The 22,670-nt window shown below is 41.5% G+C and overlaps 1 protein-coding gene across 2 annotated transcripts in view; it reads left to right on the top strand.

Annotated features, from left to right (window-relative positions):
* The window catches only part of SAAL1 (serum amyloid A like 1), a 57,686-nt gene that overhangs the window by 31,374 nt on the left and 3,642 nt on the right, over window positions 1-22,670 (top strand). The window contains exon 13 of one of the 2 annotated variants that reach the window (XM_070624442.1): window positions 22,050-22,146. The exons of the other annotated variant lie outside the window; for it this stretch is intronic. Within the exon in view, the coding sequence (XP_070480543.1) occupies window positions 22,050-22,146 (97 nt within the window). The remainder of the gene's footprint in view (window positions 1-22,049; window positions 22,147-22,670) is intronic. 2 annotated transcript variants of the gene reach the window in all.

Below are 22,670 nucleotides of genomic sequence, written 5' to 3'. Positions count from 1 at the left end.
GCCATAGGGAGTGTCTAAAGCAGATATACAATGCGTGCTCAACGGCCTCGGTCAGGCCCTTTTGGAAAGACAAGGTCAGGCCGAATTAGGTTTACACCAAATGGCTTCCTCATATTCTCCAATATATCCTATAACTTGCCATTTTTATTTGTCAGGCACATGCAGAAACCAACCATATTAATTAAGACATTAAAAAGCAACCTCTGTTTGGGATTCAAAAAATCTTAAATGCATGAAATGTTGAACGCCACTTTCTGTTCTGCAGGAACGGGCTGTAGTGATGCCGTGTCTGAGAGCTAACTGTGAACTTGAGTAAATTGAAGATAGTACACTTATAGATATCTTGCCTGTCTTAACTAGCATTTTTAAAAGCTGATCTGTAGCCTGTGTTTTAAGAAATCAGGCAATATTCGTTTAGGACTGAACTGTGTATTCTACTTGAGCTTATATTCTCTTTTACCCCTTCGCAATTCCATCTGCTCTCTGCTCCTGGCAGAAGTTTTAAGAAAGAAAACAGGTAAACACCACTCTCAAATTAGTCCATACCAGTACTTTTCTTTCTACTGTGTGGTGAGATCTAATCCAAGAACCATCATTAAAAGTCATGTTTCTAGTGGAATGATATTGATGCGGGGTCGGTGAGCCGAGGAGTCGAAAGAAAGATTTCTTAGACTCTTAAGATCTGGCAGTAGTGCTCTTTTATTTAGAGAGTAGAATAGCATGGGGACAGGACCCATGGGCAGTCAGAGTTTCTGCTGCTGCTGCTGCTGCTGCTGCTGCCCCCGCTGGCATGGGGACAGGGCCCATGGGCAGGCAGAGCAGCTGCTGCTGCCCCCGCTGGCATGGGGACAGGACCCATGGGCAGGCAGAGCTGGTGCGTGGGGACAGGACCCACGGGCAGTCAGAGCTCCTGCTGCTGCCCAGAGTTGAGGGTTAGGGCTAATTTTATAAGGCATGGGTATGTGAATCATCTCTTTACAAGACAAAGGAAAGAACATGAAAAAAAGTTAAAATGGTATCAGTGCAGGTGGGGTCTGGTCGTTGGGTGATCCCATGACTTTTAGACAAGAATCAAATCGGATTAAGTAAAGGTCAGAAGCCACCACCCTAAATCAGTTACATGAGATTGCCAGACAGCAACCAACTTAAATTCTTGCCTTCCCCATTAAGAGTTTCTAGGGATAAGGTCATCTCTCCTCTTCTTCCTGGTACAGAGAGGGAGGCACCTTTTACAGATAGAGATTTACCTTACAAATGTAATTGTGTCCCAACAAGGGCAAGTTCCATTCCCCAGAGCCTCCTTCCCTGTCCCAATTTATCGAAAGCAATCAGCCCAAAACAATCCTGATGCCAAAGAGACATATCCTGGCGTGGCCAATTTCAGGTCCCTACAAGGTCATCCCCCCTTCCTTCACAAACGCAAATGTCTCAAAAGGGCAAGCAAAATTCCAGTCCTCGGAGCCTGCTTCTCATCTACAGTTTTAAAAGTAACCAGCCTAAAAATCCTCATCATAAACCATTTTAAAATTAAGCAGCCTAAAAATCCTCATCAATATGATGTCTTAGATTTGCTTCAGAATAGCCTGGGATGAGGGGGAGGAAGGGGTTAAGGGAATAGGTGACAAGATTGGCCAAGAATTGGAATTGCTGAAGGTGGAAGATGATTACATGGGAATCTGTTCTACTGTTCTTTCTATTTTTGTATATGTTTGAGGTTTCCTCCTAATGTTTTTTAAAAGCAAGTAAATCACACACAATTTTAAGCCTTAATTTAATTATGAATGATACTTATTCCTTTTATGTCTAAGTAAAAAACTATTGTGTTAGCATTTAACTATTGAATTCAACACAATTCAAACCAACATAAATACTTGATAGAAAAGATTATCATCAGTATATAACTAATTATGTAAAAATTATCATCTTGTTGTTTTAGCTGACTCGACAAGGAGACTTGTCCTGAGGAATGTTAGTGACCAGTAACCAGATAGGAACTGATGTCGTATATGTTTTAGCACCATACTGGGGTACTTCTACTAACAAAAGTTCTTATTGGTGATCTTTAATGGTGTATTTTGTGGGTAAAGGAAACTAAGAGAAAGAAGCAGAATCACAGAATTTTAGAGATGGACAGATTATTAGAGACCACCTGTGGCCAGTGCTTATTCACTAGGTTAGTCAGATGAGCCTGGGCCAATGCAGTCCTGAGGGCCAGGCCAGGCCTAAAGCAGCAACCAAAGGACACCAGGTAAGACTGGAAGCGGGAGGCCACCTGGTGGATGCTTCCAGCCTTCCACTCTCACCTCATGGTGTTTGTTCATCAGCATGACTGCTCTGCGTCTCTGTATGGAATGCAGAGTCTGCATTGCCAAAATATCATGATGTACTTCAGATTAATATGCATAAAGTCAGATTTGCTTGAATCCAATTTTGTACAAGTGAGGGAACATCTGTAATGTGAAAGCTAACGAGCCTCCATTGGTTTCTAGTTAGTTTTCAAAGCCAGAGAGTTTGGAACATTAGACGACTACTTATACCATGACTTTTGTCCCCGTGTGAGTGCCCTTTTTTAACAGCTGTGTTTTCCCTTGAAGTCCATGCCTGCAAGACTTACATAACTTAGCAGCATTGTGGTCTAGGCCATTCTCACTTTACCCCAATTCTCTGTGTCTCAGAGCCCTGGTGAGGGGTGAAATTCTGGAAACGGGCCATGCCACACTGAGACCAGACCTAGAAGGGAGATCTGTATCTCAGGCAGTTGTGGGTCACTGACCAGCCTGTGGATTGGCGACTTTGGGCTAAGTGTCCACCCCTAATATAATCAACTGAAATTGAAACGAAAATGAATGTGATACAGAATTTGTCTAAGGACACAGAACAGTGTAGTAGACACCAGAATTACATACCTAGTAGAAATGGCCACCATTTACTGAGAGGTTACTGTGTGCCAGGCACTCTGTGGAGATCTTTGTATACATTATCTTCTTTAATTCTGCAGTAATCTCACAAGGTAATTACCATTTAACAGATGGAGAAATGAAGATTCAAGGTGGTTAAGTAACTCGGCCAAAGTTACATAGACAGTAAGTAGCTGACCCAGGTTTGAATCCAGGCTTGCCTGACCCCAAAGCACGTTGTTTTAACCCCTATACTATACTTGGACCCTGTAGGTAGAGATGGACCAGATCTTGAAGGGTCCTATATATCTTGTGGAATAGACACCTGAGATATCTGCTTATCCATGCCGCCTTCTCTGAGAATTGTCCCCGAGCCACCCACATTCTTCCTCTGGTTACAGTGTATGGTTGAAGAAGGGATCCATTGCTGACCCAGGCTGGGCAGATCACATTGGGTCAGGGGCATTGGACTCTAAAGATCAAGTAACTTTCAAGGCTGAGGACACTGGGGGCAGCCAGCCGTGTTTGTTGTCTACTACGTACGAGGCGTTGTTCTAAACACTAGAAAGATAGCAGTGAAAAAAGCCCAGAGTCTGCATACTGACAATACTGCAGAGGACAAAGACAAAATCTTGCCAAATGGAGCTTACCTTCTAAAGAGTCGTGTGTAAGAGGTACCAAGGAAGAAGCTGGTCTGCAGAGAGGGACAGATAAGAAGTCATGTGGCCTATAGCAGATTGGATCATTGTTCTCAGTTCTTCACCTCTGTGCACCCCGGGTGGTTTCTCAGTGGATGGAGTATACTTCCCTGGCCCTTGACTTTGAGCTTGGCCAATAGAATGTTAATGGAGCTGATGGAAGCAGAGTACTTTGATGCACCATCCTTTTTTAAGGCTGAAGAATATTCTATTGTGTGTGTGTGTGTGTGTGTGTGTATATATATATATATATATATATATATACACACACGTCACATTTTCTTTATCTATCTGTCAGTGGACATTTAGGTTTCTTCTGTGTCTTGGGTTTGTGGATAATGCTGCAGTGAACATGGGCGTGCAGATATCTCTTTGAAATCCTGATTTCAGTCCCTTCAGAAATGGACCCAGAAGTGAGATTGCTGGATCATATGGGAGTTTTATTTTTAATTTTTTTGAGGAACCTCCATACTATTTTCCATAGTGGCTGCACCAGTTTACATTCCCACAAACAGTATACAAGACTCCTTTACGCCACATCCTTGCCCACACTTATCTTTGTTTTGTTTTGTTTTTTTAATAATAGCCATCCTAACTGGTGTGAGGTGATATCTCATTTTGGTTTTGATTTGCGTTTCCCTGATGATCAGTGATGTTGAGCACATTTTCATATACCTGTTGACCATTTGTATGTCTTTGGAGAAGTGTCTATTTAGTTCCTTTGCCAATTTTTCAATCCAGTTATTTGGGTTTTTTGCTGTTGACTTGCAGGAGCTCCTTATATATTTGGATATTAGCTCTTTATCTGATACATGATTTGGAAATATTTTCTTCCATCCATAGTTGCCTTTTCATTTTGTTGGTTGTTTCCTTCGCTCTGTGAAAGCTTTTTAGTTTGATATAGTCCCACCTACCTAGTTTTGCTTTTGTTCCCTGGACTCTTGGTGTCATGTCCAAGAAATGATTGTCAAGACCAGTGTCAAGAAGCTTTTCCCCCATGTTTTCTTCCTGGAGTTTTGTGGTTTTAGGTATACATTTATGTTTTTATCCGTTTTGAGTTAATTTTTATTTATGGTGTGAGATGAGGGTCCAATTTCGTTTTTTGTGCATGGATAGCCAGTTTTCCCCAGCACCATTTATTGAAGAGACTGTCCTTTCTTCATAGTATGTTCTTGGCACCTTTGTTGAAGATCAGTTAACTATATATGTATGGGTTTATTTCTGGCTCTCTCTTTGATTCCATTGGTCTGTATGTCTGCTTTACAACAATCCCGTTTATAATAGCATCAAAAAGAATAAAATACTTAACAATAAGCTTAAGCAAGGAGGTGAAAGATTTGTACACTGAAAACTAGAATGCTGACAAAAGAAATTAAGGCAGACACAAATAAATGGAAAGACATTCCTTGATCATGAATTGGAAAAATTAATATTGTTAAGATACCCATACTACACCAAATAATCTACAGATTCAGTGCAATCCCTATCAAAATCCCAATGACATTTTTCACAGAAATAGAAGGAAACAATACTAAAATACAGATAGAACCACAAAAGACTGGATAGGCAAAGCAATTTTGAGCTAAAAGAGCAAAGCTGGAGGCACCACACTTCATGATTTCAAAATATGTTACAAAGCTTTTTAGATTTTCTTGAATGGTATCTGGAAAATCACAAAAATTTGAAAATCCCACAACCACGTTTATTTTCCACAAAAGATAAATTAAGTGAATATATCCCGTACTCGACACTTCATTACAAATATGATTTGTCCTGGAGCATCAAGACCTCTTTGACTGCAGTCTTACTGTGTCTTGCTGCCTCTAAATGCCTTTCCTTGTGAAATGGTTTTTAATTAGTTTTCAACACCAGCTGCCTGTGTTCCACTGCTAAGGCTACAGCATATATTTATAAAAACTTTTCTGCTCACTAGGACACCTCATTAGTTATATACTGAGCTTGTATCAATATTGGACTTGTTGACCTGCAGGCTGTTTAGAAGTTGAAGCCTTACCAGACCATCTGCCGAACGCTGCCCCTGGAAATGCTTTTCCCCATTACTGTAATGAAATCACTAAAATCATTTCCTGTTCCCAGTCCTTGTTCAGATCTTCTATCTATTGTCAATAAGAGGATATTAAAATACTCAGGAAAGTCCACAGATCCTTTTCATCCTGGTCGATGTAGCGCATGGCTCTGTGTTTTAGTGTTGGAAATAATAAATAATGACGTCAAGCCTATTGTAATAAAAGAAGGCTGCTTATTAAACTCCTTCTCCAGCTGTTTTTCCTTTGACATCATGGAATCTGTTTATAATGAGTTTTATGGGTTTTCCCCCTTACCGTCCAAGGTTTATATGATTACATGAGCAATTGAAACGTTTTAGGAACAGTTCCTTGATAGGACTGACACTTCTCTGCTCATTCAGGCCTCTTGTGCACGCAGATTTCAACAATGGGATGGTGGGAAGGAAGGACGAAGAGGCTTTCTGTATTCTCCTGGAGGAGTTTGACTTCCTGAAGTATGGGCTTTGTTCCAGGAGGGAGTGTACATGGAAATCATGGCAAATGGGTGGGGAATGTATATTTATCATAGTTCACAATTCAAGAGAATGCACGTTCAGTGCTTTGTTATAAGTCAATCAACATAGGATCATGTAATCGACCCCACACCATCTGAGGAATTTGGCATCTCTAGAAATTCAGTTCCTTTGGGACTGTATTTGGGAAGGCTGGTGGCATTTATAAATCCATAAAATTCATGCTGTCTTCGAAGTACGGTTGGTTGGACTTTTCCTACCTGTACCCAGGCACAAGCATTCACTTGGCCAAGCGGCAAGTACTTCTCCCGGAGGAAGCTTTAAGTCCTTGACCTCTCTCATCACGGAAAAGTCTCTGCTCTGTCACCATTGGGACAAAAAAAAAAATCTGCTAATGGCACCCTGGAACGAAGTCCCTAAGTTGAATTCTCTAATTTCTTTTTATGTTTGTTTTAGGTTTGGACAAACCAGATAACTGTCGTGTTTGTCCTAGATAATTTCTAGAAGTTATTTCAATTTGTATGATTATAATGACCAGTATTTAAAGCAATTCGGAGACGTCTTGCTCCAAATGCACCCCTTTGCTTGTTGCCTACATCGAGTAGTATCTGAATGGTCTTTAAGGATCCAAATTGCACATTTTCAGATGAGCCTTGAGTAATCTGAAAATCTTAGTAGATTCTTCTCTTTCCTTCTATTTGGACATGTTTTAATGTGGGTTGGCTGTTTCTTTAGAGCAATTGTAGGAAAACACAGTTTTTCAGAACAAATCATGAAACACTCAAGGATTATTTTATCCTTTTGGATGTTGCCTCAGGTTGTACCCTGAGCACTTATGACCCTGAAGGACACCGGGAGGACCTTGCTGCAGATGCCCTTTGGAGGAACGTGCCAACAGCTCCGTAACCATGAGTTGGCTCTCCTTTGATGGAGAGATTAATATTTCCATAATTATATCATCCTGGTTGCTCTGTGCCCAGAGGTTACTCAGACTTGAAAGAAATGGAAATTAATTGAAAAAAAAAAAAAATTCATCCTCTCCTGTCTCCCCCCGAAGCCTCTCATCTGGAGAAGTGATGAGAAAGACATTCAAGGGTTTGTTGCCAGTAGGAGCCGACATGTTTATTTTCTTTCACAATTCTGAATATAAAGAACTAGAATTGGACAGTGGGAAGGAGGTAGGCACAAGAAGGGTACAGCTCTGCCTTAATAATTCCAAACAGAACAGAAACACTGGGCGGTGGACCCAGGATATACATGGAGGGTTGTCCTGTGAAGCTGTGAGCATCTGATCCTGGAAATAAGTGCAGAGGGAGCAAAAAAGGGATTTATAGCTGATGTGCTTGTCATCAGATGAATTAAACTGGTCTCCTACTACAGGGGAGCTGCCATCAGCTTATTTGCCACATCCTGGAGTTTTGGAAATACTTTGGTTAAAATCTTTTCTTTCTTTTCTGGCTCTGAAATTTGAGCTCAGTTATTTTAAGCTCCTACCATCTGTCTTGACCAGTTCTCTCACCCTAGATGCTAGTGCTGATTTCTGTAGTGCTGCCGTTGAGCATTGGAGGGTTTCAGTGGGCAGAGGACTTCATCCTCCCTGGAAGAATTGGGACGTTAAGAGAGTGCAGGTTTCTTGTCATATCTTCAATCAGAGATAAATTTCCAGTATGTGATCAGTAAGCACTTTGTTGAAGTTTATTGAACCAGTCAGAGAGAAGCTGTGAATTGTAGATGGGCACTTCTCATGCATTCATTCATGCCACAAAGTGTGTTGTGATGTGTTCAATTTGCTGTGTGTTAAGCACTTTGCTCAGTTAGTGGGACTAAGAATGTGACTATTCAAGATAGGAGGAAAACAGGCAGCTAGTTAATACTAGCTGTGCATTTCATCAGTTCTGAAAGTCAAGATCCATGTCACTTCCCTTGAAGCGATGAACTTTCAGTCCTGCACGTTCCGTGCTAGTTGGAGATTTGGGGCTCTCTTGAGGCTTACATGACCATGAGAGAGAGAGAGCTTTTTGTAGGTGGATATCTCCCTACAGTTTATATGTGGGCCCAGCAGCAAGTGCCCTTCCACCACTGCTGCCCTCAGTAAAAATTAAGGACAGCAGATAAATGCTTGCCCTGCTCCTCTTGTGGGACCTCTCAAGGAGATCGCTTCTCGGGCTGCTCCGTTCCAGCCTCGTGCTTAGCCATATCCCACCTGCAGAGGGAGGCTCTGAGTTTTACCTTCTCAAACTGCCTGAATTTCCCATGAAATATCAATGCTGAATTGAGAGCTGCTGGACGTGCCAACAGGCCTGCCATAGCTGGGCAAGATGATGCCTCAGCAGAGGCCGAGCGGAGGGAAGGCCCTGGCCCAGGAGGCTGGAGGAATGATGTGTGTATAGGAGACTCCAGGGTTTGTTGCCAGTGGGAGCGGAGATGAGGCCTAGTCACTCAGGGAGTGCTGCGGAGCCTGACCCCAGCCCAAAGAGACGAAACCCTGAATTCATGTGAGCCATAGGACGCAAACGACAATGAAGTGACCAGCACTCTGGAAGCCAAGAGTTCAGAGATGGAAAGAACATAATCCTCATCACATCCGCCATGAAGTCTCATAGTTACACCCGTCTGTACACCTCAATACCATCTTAGGAGGAAGCTATCTAAGACACTAAACCTTTTAAACCATTTTTTTTTTTTAATTAAAGACTGGGAAATTCTTGAAGGGTCTATTTAAATTGTTGGACCAGAGTAAATTTAAAATGAATTGGGTCTTTGGTTTATTGCTGCTTCTGTTACTAACAGATGGGGCCTCCAGACAAATACCAGATTTGTTATGGGCAAACTGAAGCTTACCTTCTCTCTCCACATCTGAGTAGTAGTGTGAGTTGAATCTTGAGACCCTGTAACATGGGAAAAGAGTTGGATGAGGTGGAGTTGCCAGTTTTAGCAGATAAGAGAATCCTTACAGACTTCTTTCAGAATTTCTACAGTCAGGTGTACTCTATACTCTTCCACATAGATTCTTTTCCAAGAAAACAAAGAGGAGGACAATAGATGCGAAAGAGATTTCATCACATTTCAGGAGGTTTGCTGACTGACTTCTTTTGTATCGAGTATCCATAGGGACCACTTAATGTGTGTGCCATGAAGCATCTTTCCCTGGGGGTAAGCCCAGAGGGTTTCCTTAAAAGCTGACACATCTAGAGGGAAAGATAAACTGTAAATCTAGTTTACAACCTGTCTCCAGTGTGAAACAGAAGAGACTGCCTAACTAGTGTTCACTTCTGTAGTCAACAAGCATTCACTGATGACCAGCTACATGTCAGGCACAGTGCTAAGTGCTCGGGAGACAGTGCTTGGAATATGGCAGTTGTTCTGTAAATGTTAGTTAAATAAATGAATGAAAACTGGGCTCCCTGTCCAGAGACAGATTTACCTGAAGCTAATAAAGCTTAAGCTTAAAGCAGTGATTCCCAGACTTTAACGCACATAGGAACCATCTGAGAATCTTTAAAAAATACTGACGCCTGGCTCCCACCCTAGACATTCTGATTTAATTGGTATGGGGTGCAAACTGGGAATCAGGATTTTTAAAGCTCCCCAAGTGGCTCTAACGCTCAGCAAAGTTGGGGGACCACTGCATTAAGGGCCTCTCGTTTGCTCAGGTCTCTTCCAAAGGTCCTGGGGGCGGGGTGCCCAGCAATTTCAAATTTGAAGTTTTGTATTCTTTTTCTTGAACAGGGCCCCCAAATTGAATGAGCTTCCGGTCGCGCAAAACCTGGATCTGACCTTCTCTGTCCTTGAGGCAGTCTTAGTCCAATCAGCAGGTTACTTAGCCGGCAGGAGCTTTTCAGAAGTGTAATTTGGCTGAAAGATGTGGATTAACAGTCCTTTTATGCTGCTACCACCACGTGAAAGCTAAACCGTGACAAGCAACAGATGCCGCTTTTTGTGCGCTCGTCCCTCTTTTTCTTTGGCCCCTGACCTTGGTGGTGATTTTTGCAGTGCTTTCAGAAGAACTCCACTTTGGAGAGGACGAATTGGTTGCTACAAGTGGTGGGGCTCTGTGGTTTTAATGGGTTTTGCAATATACTGATTGGATTTCACGGTCAGCACGAAGTTTATAGCACTAACGGTGCAAGGCCTTTGCTAGAGACACACTGGTCCTTTTCTGTGTCCTGGAGTTCTGTACCTCACCATCCCCCGACCTTTCCTGGAGGAGTTGCCTGGTGATGCTTATGAGGCTGATTTAAGGCTCTACAAGATTTACTCACTGATTTTATTACAGAGGCAAACAATAACCATTTCTGCTGCACATGTGGGCTTCTTGGCAGACAGGATGGCCACGTGTGGAACTTCCTCTTTTTTCTCTGTGGCCAGGTGCACACCTGGGAGTGTGTCTCCATGAGTCTCAATCGGATGAGCATGAACACAGCCTGAAGAGGAAAGAATGGAGCAGCTCACTGTGTAGGAGCTGACGAGAGGCGCTTAGTGTTTTGAAGTGGCCCTGAACTTGCTAAGTGGCCAAGCTGTGAGCTGTGTTTACTCCTATCATCTACAGAATACAAAGGCTACTCCTGGGTTCCTGAGGCTTCCTTTTCCTGGCCATGCTTTGTTGGGAGTCCTCTTGGCCCTTTCCGTGTATCAAACACCTACTTGGGAGGTGACATCCAGGTTATTTCTGCACCTGATTATCAGTGGCTTTGTTGCCCTCTGGGGCAGAAGTTACATAATGCATAAGTCAGAGCCCTGGTGCTGACCATGGCAGGTTCAGGGCACAGCTGCTTCTCTCTGTCGGGAAAGATGGGGGCTTTTGTGATGAATTTTTGCCACAGTGGAGCCTGTGAAGTCTTTTAATATCTGGCACCTAAGGAAAGGTGCCCCCAACTAACCTCTTCCGGGGTGGGGTTCGGGGTGTTAATGCCACGTAGATTGGATTTTCCCAAAGATGAAAGGACCATTTCTCCTTTCGATCCTTTTGGAACTGCAGGAGTCGCACTCCTTGTCTCTCCGCAGGGTGCATTATCTTCTCTTGACTCTTCCAGGTGGTCGCATTCAGGTTCTTTCAGCCTCTTCCCACTGCCTGTGAAAGCTCGGCCATACTGCGTTGAGCTCATTTGGAGCTGCAGAGGAGAAGGGAGGTTGACCGGCAAGTTTGCTCATTTTCCCTGCTGTAGACACAGTGCTACTCTTTCATAAAAGCCTCAGAGCTCGTTAATTAGACAAAGGGCTTTGCTTTCCACAGCCCCAGCACATGCTGTTTGCCTTGTAGGAGAAATGACCGGTTGTACTGAATGAGAAGGGTGATATTGCCTCTTTGAACAGTACAAAGCAAACATTAAGACGTCAGACATTCGGGGAAACCACGTGCGCCCAAGCAGTGGGGCCCCTTCTCCAAGCGCAGTTGTTTGTCATGCTGTAAGATGGTCTCCCTCAGCCTAGAAATCTGAATAGCCAGCACTTCCTAATGATTCAGAACTCTGTTTTTCTGTGGTTAGTGGCGTTTTATCACTGTTTGCTGCATCATCTTGAGCAGGAGTGCTGTATTGCACAACTCAAGGGGGCACCATTGGCACTGTCTTATGTCAGTCATGCTACCTTGATTTAGAATGTCTTGGCTCTTCCCGATGGTGTAGGGTGCTTTCCTAATTATCTCTTAATAATGGCCTAGGAGGTATAACTTAGAACCCAAAGTCCCCGAAGTCTAAGAACCTGAAGAAACTAAAAAGAAAGAGATCCTTTTGCTTCCTTAGTCCATTTTTTAAAATTCTGTGTGAGACATTCCCTGGGATAAGTGAGGCCTTGGATTCTAGTCCCCCTCTGTCACTTGCTGTGGGACTATAGGCAAGCTATAATGCACAGCAAACAGGAGGGTTGGTCATGACCCACACTAAGTGGGCTGCTTTGCTCCATGTGTTTCAAATGACTACAAGGCAACATTTCTTGGAGTTATGTGCTGAAGCAAAGATGTTCAAATGACAGAGTTTCCCTTGGTAACTTTTGAAAATGAAATTGAGAATTGAAGCAGATTTGGATTGAAACTTGCATAAAGCTGTGTGTGAACAGACTTGGACACAGCTTGGCCCGGGAAGCCCTTCGGGCATTATGGGAGATGAGTGCTCACTGAAGGCGTCACGTTGTGAAGATTACTGTGCTTTTTGGAGGGAGATTTAGTAGACTTGGATCTTGAAAACTCAAGAGATTATGTCCTGGCCTGATCTCTCTCCTTCATCCTTTTGCCTCATCAAATTACTTTCCATTTGAACATGGATAGAATCCCATATGGCCTCTAACATCGGAGGTCTTGTAGAAACAGCCTCTGTTTCATACTCAGATACAGACATGGAGATTTGACCTTTCTGACTAAGGGTTACAGAGAGAATTTTGTTTTATTATCACATCTTTCATTTCTCCCCCATGGACTTGCTCATTTCTGTATTCATTCATTCCTTTTCTGCAAACATGTATCGGGTAGTAATTTACTGAGCATCTTCTCAGTAAGAGGCGCTGTGCTGATCCTGGGCTACAGAGATGAAAGGCACAGTTCTCACCCTCAAGGAGTTTGTGGTGAAAGAGAGAGATGAGGAAACAAATAATGACAGCGCCGTAGACGGGGGAAGCTCAGGGAGCATTCCCACTGGGGTGTGGCCTCTGGAGGATGGTTGTAGCTTGTTTCAGAGATCCCCTTCAATTAGATAACATCTAAAGTGAACACATAGTCATTGACTGGAGTTCAAACCAGGTTTCCTCTTGGAAGTGGTAGCATGATGAGTAGAACGACGCAGAGCTGAGAGACAGAACAGGTGGTTTCAAGTTCTTTGTATGCCACTTACAGGCTGTGCAACTTTAGATAAGTCACCGAACCATTCTGAGTCTCAGTTACTTTAAGGACCAAAGTAAACAATATAAATAAAAGTACTTTGTAAAATGTAAAACACCATATAAATTTAAGGGTTTGTTATTAGAGGGAAAAAAAACAGTTTCCCACATGCACACGAACATCATGCTCCTGATATAAACACAACTTTTACTTTGGACCTATTTTTTTTTCCTGAAAGGACTTTTTTTCTCCCCTGAAAGAATTTTTTCTTAACCATACATATAAATCACATTGTGATATCCAAAACAATTCTTCCTTTTACGTACGTAAGTCTCCAGTCACAGGGCAAGTAGAAAGTCTGCATTTTAGAGCCTCAGTTTGTGTATAACACGGTATTGAAATGAAACCCCCATAGGGAGCCTCAGGATAGCTTTGCAGAGAACGGCTCTTCCTGAGGCGCACATTCTGTGAGGTCAGGCCACACTTTGCTTCAGTCTTACTGCACAAAAAAGAAAAGCTGTTCTCCATATGTTCCATACAATACACGCCCACATTTAATATATTATTAATAACTCAACACTAAAAACTCAACATATCTTTTCCTGTCTTAGGAGTATAACATCTTGGGTCTACAACTTTTTAGAAATAATCGTGCAGATCATGCATGCTAGTGTTACTTTTCAAACTTTGATGAGGTGTTTGTATAAGGATTTGGGGTTAAAACGCGTGTTAAAATAAGTGGTGTTGTCCATGGTGATATTCTACTTTACTGCTTTCTGGAAACGCCTCGGGAAAGGGAAGTGAAAGGAAACTTGCAATCACTGAGTGCTTCTTGTACGCTGCGGCCTGATCTAGGGGATCTCCATACCCAATCTTACTAATACAACAGTCTCACAAGGGAGGTAATATCACCTCTGTCTTCTGGATGAAGAAAGGTTCAGAGAGGTTAAGAAATATGTCAGTGATCACATAGATAGTCAGTGGAAGAGTTGGAATTTGACTCAGTTTGTCTGACTAAAAAGCCCATTTTCTTACCTAACATTGAATTGCCATCATATGAAATACTGTATTAGTTTTACTTGTTTTCCACATGAAATGACAAAGACAGCAAGTTTCCAGAATTGGAACCGAATGAGTATTCCGAAAGTATTATAACGATGCGATCTTTCTGAAAAAAAAATTATTCAAGGATTTACTTCAAGAAAACTAAAAATGAATTCATAGCATAGAAGAAACAGTAACTTATGGCTCAGAACCCTTTGGTTTAATTAAAAAAAAAGGATCAAACTTCAGGTATGACTGGTTCCAGATGTTCAAACACTGTCATTAGGTCCTAGTTTCTCTTTATCTTCCAGTAGTGCTCTTCTCCATGTTGGCATCACCCTCAATAAGTCTTCTTTGCTGGACAACTTCCATTAGCTGTGGGCTTTTATCCTCCAAGGTTAAGGATAAGAAAATATCTCTTCTTCTAAATTGTAAACAAGTCTTGGGCTTGATTCTCATTGGCCCAGTTTGGGCCATATGACCATCATTGAACCAATTAATCTGGCTAAAGGCTTCTAATCCTCTGATAGGCCAGTCCAGAGTCATGTGACCACCTTAGAACTGGGTGGGGAGGGCATAGAATCAGGTCCACCTAAAGCAATTGGATTGGGACTGGGAGTCAGGAGTGAGTCTGCAGAGGAAAACTAGGGTTCTCTTAACAGAAGAAGAGGGAATAGATGCAGAGCATCCAGGACAGTAATGTCCTCTACGAGCAACGAACCAGTAAACCAGGAAAACTCAAAATCAAGTAATCGCTGATAATGTTAATGTGACATTTGATGCGATTGTTAAATGTTAATGCACTAACAATTTATAAATAAAATTCCAGATAATTTCAACACATAGTTGAGGCTCAGTAAAGATTTGTGGAATGAATGAATGAGACATTAGGAGGTTTAGGATAGAGTGGGCAGGGGAAAAGAGAAGCAAGAGTGTTCTAAACTCCTTGTATTGTTAAGGAGAGAAGTTATAGATACTGATGAATCTTGGTGTTGATAGAAGTGTGTATATTTAAGTATGTTTGTTAAGCGTTCAAATATAATCACTATTGAAATAGGAAAAAGATGTGGAATTTCTAAACCACTAGATTTAAAAAAAAAAAAAAAGGACCAAGGAAAATTTTATCAATCCAGCAAAAGTCAGGTTGGGAAAGGAAAAGAAGTAAAAATGCATTTTGAGGCTAAATATACCCATGATATGAATGTGCTGAATCCCATTATTAAAAGGTAAAGATTTTTATGTTGAGACAAATCAAGTTTTATGCTCTTTACAGGAGAAACACCTGACAGAACAGCACACACTAAACGGCTGGATAAACAAAAACTAGCTAAGTGATAAAATAGGAAGCAGGAATTGAAAAACTAAGAATAGAATTCAAGGCAAAAAAAGTTAAAGGGACACTTCGGCTGTTTTATAATTATAAGTGATACAATTAATCAATAAGATGTAACTTAAACGTAAACATAACTATACCAAACCATAGAACAACCAAACATATAACGCAAATTTTGTTAAAAGTACACAAAGATTTTTTTTTTCTTGTAGGAAACTTCAACTCACCTCACAGAAATGGACAGATCAAGTTAAAAAAATTAGTAAATTCATAGAGGATGTGAATAACAGTATTTTACAGTGTTGATTTTATATATTTCTCTTACTTATTTATCTCTCAAATCTAGTACTTAGTATGTGCCAGGAATTATTCTAAATACTTTACAGATGTGAACTCATTTAATCCTCCTAACAATCCTTTGAGACAACTGTGCTATTATCCTCATTTTCCATATAGAGAAACCGAGGCATGCAAGAGTTTGACTTGCCCTGGGTCACACAGCTCAGTAAATGATGGGACTGCACTGGGCTCCACAGTCCATGCTCTTGGCTCCTGTGCTCAAATGAGCACATATATAGACCTTTGTACCCCACAGTAAAGAATATTTGGGCTTTCCATATATGGTTCTTAACTTCTTCCTGGCTTTTGGGAAGACCATACCCGGCAGCTCTCTTGCAGTGAGGAGGGGCAGTGTGATTAGTTATAGCCAATGAAAGAAGAGCAGAAATGGCACTTGTTGTTTCTGGGCCAAAGCATTTAAGAACTGGCATGCCACCTCAAAACTCTCTTTTCTCTTTTGGTGACAGCCGTAGATTGAGATGGCACAACCACAGGATAGCAGTAGCCTAAATCCTGAGTAACCACACAGAGAATCATAGGGAGAGGAGCTGCCCTGGAGAGTCACCCAGTGCGAGAGAAATAAATCTTTTGTGTTAACATAATAACTTTCACATTCTTTTCAAATTTAATGGAATATTCATAACTAATGTGATGAGCCACAAAGAACATCCTAATAAATTTCCCTAACTAGAAACCATACAGGCACATTCTCTGACTCTAGTGTAATAAAGCAAAAATATTTTTTTGAAGGGGGAAAACCAAAAGAGTATAACCACATAGAAATCATTAAATAATGGATAATTTTCTAGGAAAATAATGTTGACCCACAAAGAGGCAGAAAACTTAAAAGGCTAATATTCACCTTGAAATGGTAATAAAAGAACTACCCCCATCTCTACCTCAAGGCAACAGAAAATTGTGGGAAATTTTCCAAATTCTGCAGAGATAACAAAACCAGATAAGAGCAGTCACACACACAAAGAAAACTATCACCTATTAATATGGATGCAAAACTTCTAGACAACATATCAGCAAATAAATTCAGCACCATATTAAAAGATATATAAAAATATATTTTAAAAATCCGTCATGATCAGGGTGAGTTTATCTTATGAATGCAAGGATGGTTTAACATTAGGAAATTTTTAAATGTAATTCACTGCATTCATTGATTTTTAAAAAAGAAGAGCTATGTGATCATTTCAGTAAATGCCAACAATTCATTTGATAAAATTTAACATCTATTCCTGAGAAAAACTCCTTCATAGTCTGAAATAGAAGAAAATTCCATTAACGTGATACCTATAGCAGATATGATTCTTAATTGAAACATTGGAAACATTCCCATTAAAGTATGCAACAAAACAAGGTATTATTATTGAGCATTATTCTGACAGCCCTACCTAGTACAATAGGATGAAAACGAGTAGATATAAAGTATAAATATTAAAAAGAAAGGATAAAAAATACTATTGTTTTCATAGTTTATTTTTCATTAATTTTTTTCTTGTCAAATAAAACACAAACGGAAAACTGCATGAAACAAATGTGCATGTAATTGAATTATTAAAAAGTAAATACTCTTCTATCCATCACCCAGCTCAAGAAATAAAAGTTGGTCACCTGGAAGCCCCTTTGTAGCCCCCTCTCAGTCATAACTCCTGCCTTCCCCCAAAACAAACCGATATCCTGACTTTTATGGTGATCACTTATTTGAAAAGTGCTATTATTTTTTTCCAGGTGCCTTTTCAGGAAATATGATTCTGTACCTAGGAAGTCAAGAGACCCACCTGGCTGACCTTGTAGAACTAGTGAGATCAGGAGGATGGACTTCACTCCTACAATTACTCTCCCACTTTCCTATGCCATCCATTTCTTCTGCCCTATTGGATCCTTCTTTCTCTAGTATCTCTTATCTTAAAAGAACAGAAATCCCTCCGTGTTCCCCACATTCCCCTCCAGCTGCTACCACATTTTTTGCTCGGTTTTACAACAAAGCTGCTTCTGAAAGAGCTGACGTAATCTCTGTGACCTACTCTTGCCTCTATTCAGGTACACTAGATTCCCTCTGCCCCTACCACGGACATTCTTCTTGTCAAGGATCCCAGTGACTTCCCTGTTGCTGAATCCAGCGGTTCCATTTCTTTCCTCAACTTGAAGTAGCAGTAAAGGCAACAGACAGTTCCTTCCTTCTTGTAATGCTTTCTCTTCTTGGCTTCTGGACAACACGTTCTTCTGAGTTTTCTCCCTCCTTGGTGTCGGTTCCTTCAGCCTCTTTTTCTGGCTCCTGTTCCTCCTCTTCTTAACCTCTGAACCTTGGCATGCCCTAGGGCCCAGTACTGGCCCTCTTTCTTTCTCTTGATACATTGTCTCCCTAGGAAATTTCACCTAGTCCTGTGATTTTATATACTATTTAATATATCGTCGTCATACCAGTGACTTCTAAATTTATATCTCTGCCTGTGATCTTTCTGAATTTTGGATTCTCATTTCTTAATGCCTACATTACATCTTCATCTGGATAGCGAGGAGGCATGTCAAACCTACCACGTCCAAAACAAGACCTAATTTTCTCCTCCTTGCCAACCCTGCTCTCCCTCCCCACATCTGCATCTTGGTAAACTGAGCCATAATCTACTCAATTGCCAAGTAAGATGCCTAGGAATCATCCTTGAAATCCTGTTTCCCTTATCAGCCCCCCACCTCAGCCATAAACTGATCCTATTGATCCTCAGTTGTTACTCCATTCTCTTCATCTCTGCTCTACCTGTATCCGCCATCAAATCCCAACTGGACTCCTTCCATCGCCTTCCAGTGAATCTCCCTGCTTCCACCCTTACTCCTCGCCCCACACCCACCGCCACAACCAGTCTCCACCTTAGAACTGGGAGTGGGGAGAAGTGTGTGATTTGGGGACCTCTCTAAACTCCAGCATAAAATATTGATTTGACTTTTTGTAAAAACAGAAAAAATAGTAAGGTACAAGACATGTTAAAGGAAGTTAAAGACAAATGAAAGGTTTAGATGGCAGCCATGCATATAACGGTTAGTGTCCGTAATATCTAGAGAGCTCCTACTTATCAATGAGAAAAAATAACCTGTGAAAAATGAGCAGTGACATAAGAAATTCACATGTGAACAAATGTCTGAAAAGATGCTCAGCTCTGCTAATAATTTTAGAAAAAATGCTAATTAAAAATTATATACCTGTTTTTGCTGTTCAGATTATCAGAAATTAAGGTGAATAACATCCAATTTTGGTTAGGATGAGGGTGTTCTTTATATTCTTGAGAGAGGACTGTAAGTGGGTCTAATCTTTTCAGAAGGCAATCTGGCCGTATTGCACATCTGGGAATCAGTTCTACAGAAATGCCAGGCTGAATGCATGTATGCACACATTTCAACGTAGGTTCTATCATTCAGTTGTTACTAATTGAACAAATGTGCCAGGCGCTGGGATAGCCGATGGAGATTTAACAGCAAAACAAGTTAAAGAAAAAACAGACACAATTCTTTCCTGTGGGGAATATTAGTAAACAGATAGTCACACAAAGAACTGTATAATAGCAGTTGTTAAAAGTGCTCTAAAGCAAAAGGACAGGATGTGAGAAGGGGGCAAAGGGGAACCTGGTATAGACAGGGGGTCATCTTGTTTCAGGGAAGGAATTGATCCTTAAGTGAAAGCCTAAAGGATGAGAAAAGTTAATCAGGTGACAAGGCAGGGGTTGGGGTGTGTAGGGTGGAGAGCTTCCGGTCCAAGCATGTGGGAAGGTCCTGAGGTGGGAGGGAGCTTCGATTTGAGGACTGGAACCCAAGGCAAGGGCCGGACTGCAGTGAAGAATGGGAGAGTGAAGGGATAAGAGGCCAGGTGCATAGGAGCCAGATTTGGGGCCTTTCAGATTGTGGGAAAGATTTTAAACTTCATCCTGTTAATAATGGGAAGCCATTTTATGGTTATCAGAGTAGTGACACGATCGTGTTTGCATTTGCGAAGTGTGGCAAAATTGTGTAGACTGCACAGTAGGTTTTGGCATGTTTTAAAAATGAGAATGGATAAGAGGAGGGGCTGGGGTGGAGAAAAGGGAAACCAGTGAGGAGATGATAGCTACGTTTCAGAGAGGAGATGGAGGCTCAGCTAGCATGGGGACAGAGGAGGTGGAGAGGAGAGGATGAAATCAAGCGTATTTTGGAGGCAGAAGATTCCAAATCTGCTAAAGTACGGGATGAAGGCGATGAGAGACAAGCACATGCAGGAAGGAGGGAGGACTTGGAGGGCAGGGAGCTCCAGTTCACTTTTTTTATTGAGGTGAAATTCACCTAATAGAAAATTAACCATTTTTAAGTGAGCAGTTTAGTGGTGTTTAATACACTCACAGTGTTGTGCAACCACTACCTCTATCTCGCTCCAAAACATTTCCATCATTCCAAAATAAACCCCGTGCCTATTAAGCTGTTACTCCTCGTTCTCTCACCCCGAACCGGCAACAGACTGCCCTTGGCAACCACCACCCTGCGTTCTGTTTCTATGGATTTACCTATTCTGGATATTTCATATAAACTGAATAATACAATATGTGACCTTTTGTGCCTGGCTTCTTTCATGTAGCATAATGTTTTCCAGGTTCATCCAAGTCGCAGCATATATTAGTGCTTCATTCTTTTTTATGGCTGAATAATATTCCATTGTATGGAATACCATATTGTTTATCCATTCACCCATTGATGGATATGTGGGTTGTTTTCACCTTTTGACTATTGTGATTAGGGCTGCTATGAACATTTGTGTATAAGGATTTGTTTGAATACCTGCTTGCAGTTCTTTTGGGTATTTACCTAGGAGTGGAATTGCCGGGTCGTAGTTAATTCTCTGTTTAACTTTGTGAGGAACTGTTAAACTGTTTTCCATAGTGGCTGACCCATTTTATATTCCCACCAGCAATGAATGTATAAGGGTTCAAATTTCTCCACGTCCTTGCCAACATTTGTTATTTTTCCAAGTTCACTTTTGAATATGGTAAGGCACTAATGTGTCATGTTAGTGGAGATATAAGATAAATTATTGGATATAAATGTCTGGAGTTTAAAAGGGAGGTTTGAGCTTGAAATATACATTTTGGAGTTGTTGGCATATCCTTGACATGAGAGGGGATGACATTGGAAGGAAGAAGGAATAGACTGAGCAGAGAAGAGGACCTAGGTCCTTGCCCAGAGAAACCCTGAATATCTGCAGGAGAGAGAAGGAGGAACTGGCAAAGAAGATCAAAGAGGACCAATCCAGAGGTACCGCCCCGCCATCTTAGCAAGTGAGAAACTGGAGATTGGGATGTGTCCCCTCTCAAGTATGCTCTGCTGAAGATGTGAGGAGTGCACTGCGGTGTCCTTCTTTACCATCCTTGGAGCCAGAACTTTTAATTTCTCAAAAGGCACATCTCAGGGTCAGAACACTCCTTTGCCATAGATTCCACAGATCAAGATGATAGGACAAACATAAGGAAAAAGACCATTTCCTATCTGGGTTACCACCCAAAGCTTCTAATTTTGGTACAAAGATGCCCATGTCCTAATCTCTGGATTCTGTGAATATGTTATCTTACATTGCAGAAGGGACTTTGTAGATGTGATTAGGGATTTTGAGATGGGGAGGTTAACCTGAATTATTTGGGTAGGCACAAAGTAATCACAAAGGTCCTTACAAGTGATAGAGGAAGAGGAGAGTCAGAGACAGATTCAAAGATGCTGCATTGCTTGCTTTGAAGATGAACAAGGGGATCATGAGCCAAGGAATGCAGGTGGCCTATAGAAGCTGGAAAAGGCAGGAGAACAGATTCTCCCCTGGAGCTTCCAAGAGGAACACAGCCCTTTCAACCCCTTGATTTTAGATCGATGAAACCCGTTTCAGATTTCTGACCTCCGAAACTAGTGTTGCTTTAGATCACCGAGTTTGCGGCAATTTGTTACAGCAGCAGGGGAAAGCCAATTAAACACTTCTAATTAGGCAAATATATATTTTCTCCAACTGACAACACTTTCTCTGAACCTTCTCAGAGTATGTGAATTTTTAAATCATATAATTGAGCCCATTGAAAATTATTGATAGGTGGGATTCCAGGCGCAATGCTGGAGATGTTTTGGGAAGGGTCAGAATCATTTTAGAATCCTGTCAGAGAAGTGGGAAAGCCCAGGTGCCTGGAGTCCCCCAGGGTTGTGGGGTCTATGTGTGTTCAGAGAGGCTCAGAGAAGGTTCCAGCTCAGTGCTTCAAGGTGACCTTGGATGGGCGTCAGTGAGATCAACTCCTCAGGCCGCTCCACCTCAGGGCCAGCACCCAACCAGTACTGATTTCCTTGGGGAGGAGCTGACTGAAGACTTGGCCCCATCTCTCTTCTTTAACAGAGGTGGTTCACGCCCTCCTGTACACCTAACTTTAGGAAAGCCATCTTGGACTCCAGCATGGTTCTCAAAGGTCTCTACCTGGCCAGTGTTCCTCAAGGTATTGCAGTAAGAACACCAAATTTAAAGTCAGAATGCTTTTGTTTGAGTCTTCATTCTGCTTACTAGCCTGTGCCATAAGATGGTCATAGAGCCTCCCCAAGCCTGAGATTCCTTATTTGTAAAATGAGAATGATATTTACCTCACAGAATTATGCAGATAAAATTTAAAAAATGCATGTGGAAGCTGTAAATGTCCTATATTTTAAAGGACATCCACACTCAGCAATGAAAAGGAACAAATTACTAATGCATGCAACAAAATGGATGCAGCTCAAAAGCATCATATTAAGTGCCAGGAGTCAAAAACCTATACATACCATATGACTCCATTTATTGACATTCTGAAATAGGCAAAACTATAGGGACAGAAATAACATTGGTGGTTGTCAGAGGTTGAGTGTGGGGGGAGGGGATTGAGACAAGGTGACTCTTTTGAGGTGATGAGTGTTTGGTGGCTATGCAACTGTATATGTTTGCCCAAATTCAGAACTGAATGTCTCAAAAGGGTAAAGTTTACTGCGT

The sequence above is a fragment of the Equus przewalskii genome, chromosome 6 (genome assembly GCF_037783145.1).
Source record: "Equus przewalskii isolate Varuska chromosome 6, EquPr2, whole genome shotgun sequence".
In the NCBI taxonomy this organism is placed as follows: Eukaryota; Metazoa; Chordata; class Mammalia; order Perissodactyla; family Equidae; genus Equus; species Equus przewalskii.
Note: the sequence above shows the minus strand (reverse complement) of the source record. Positions and strands in the feature narration are given on the sequence as shown.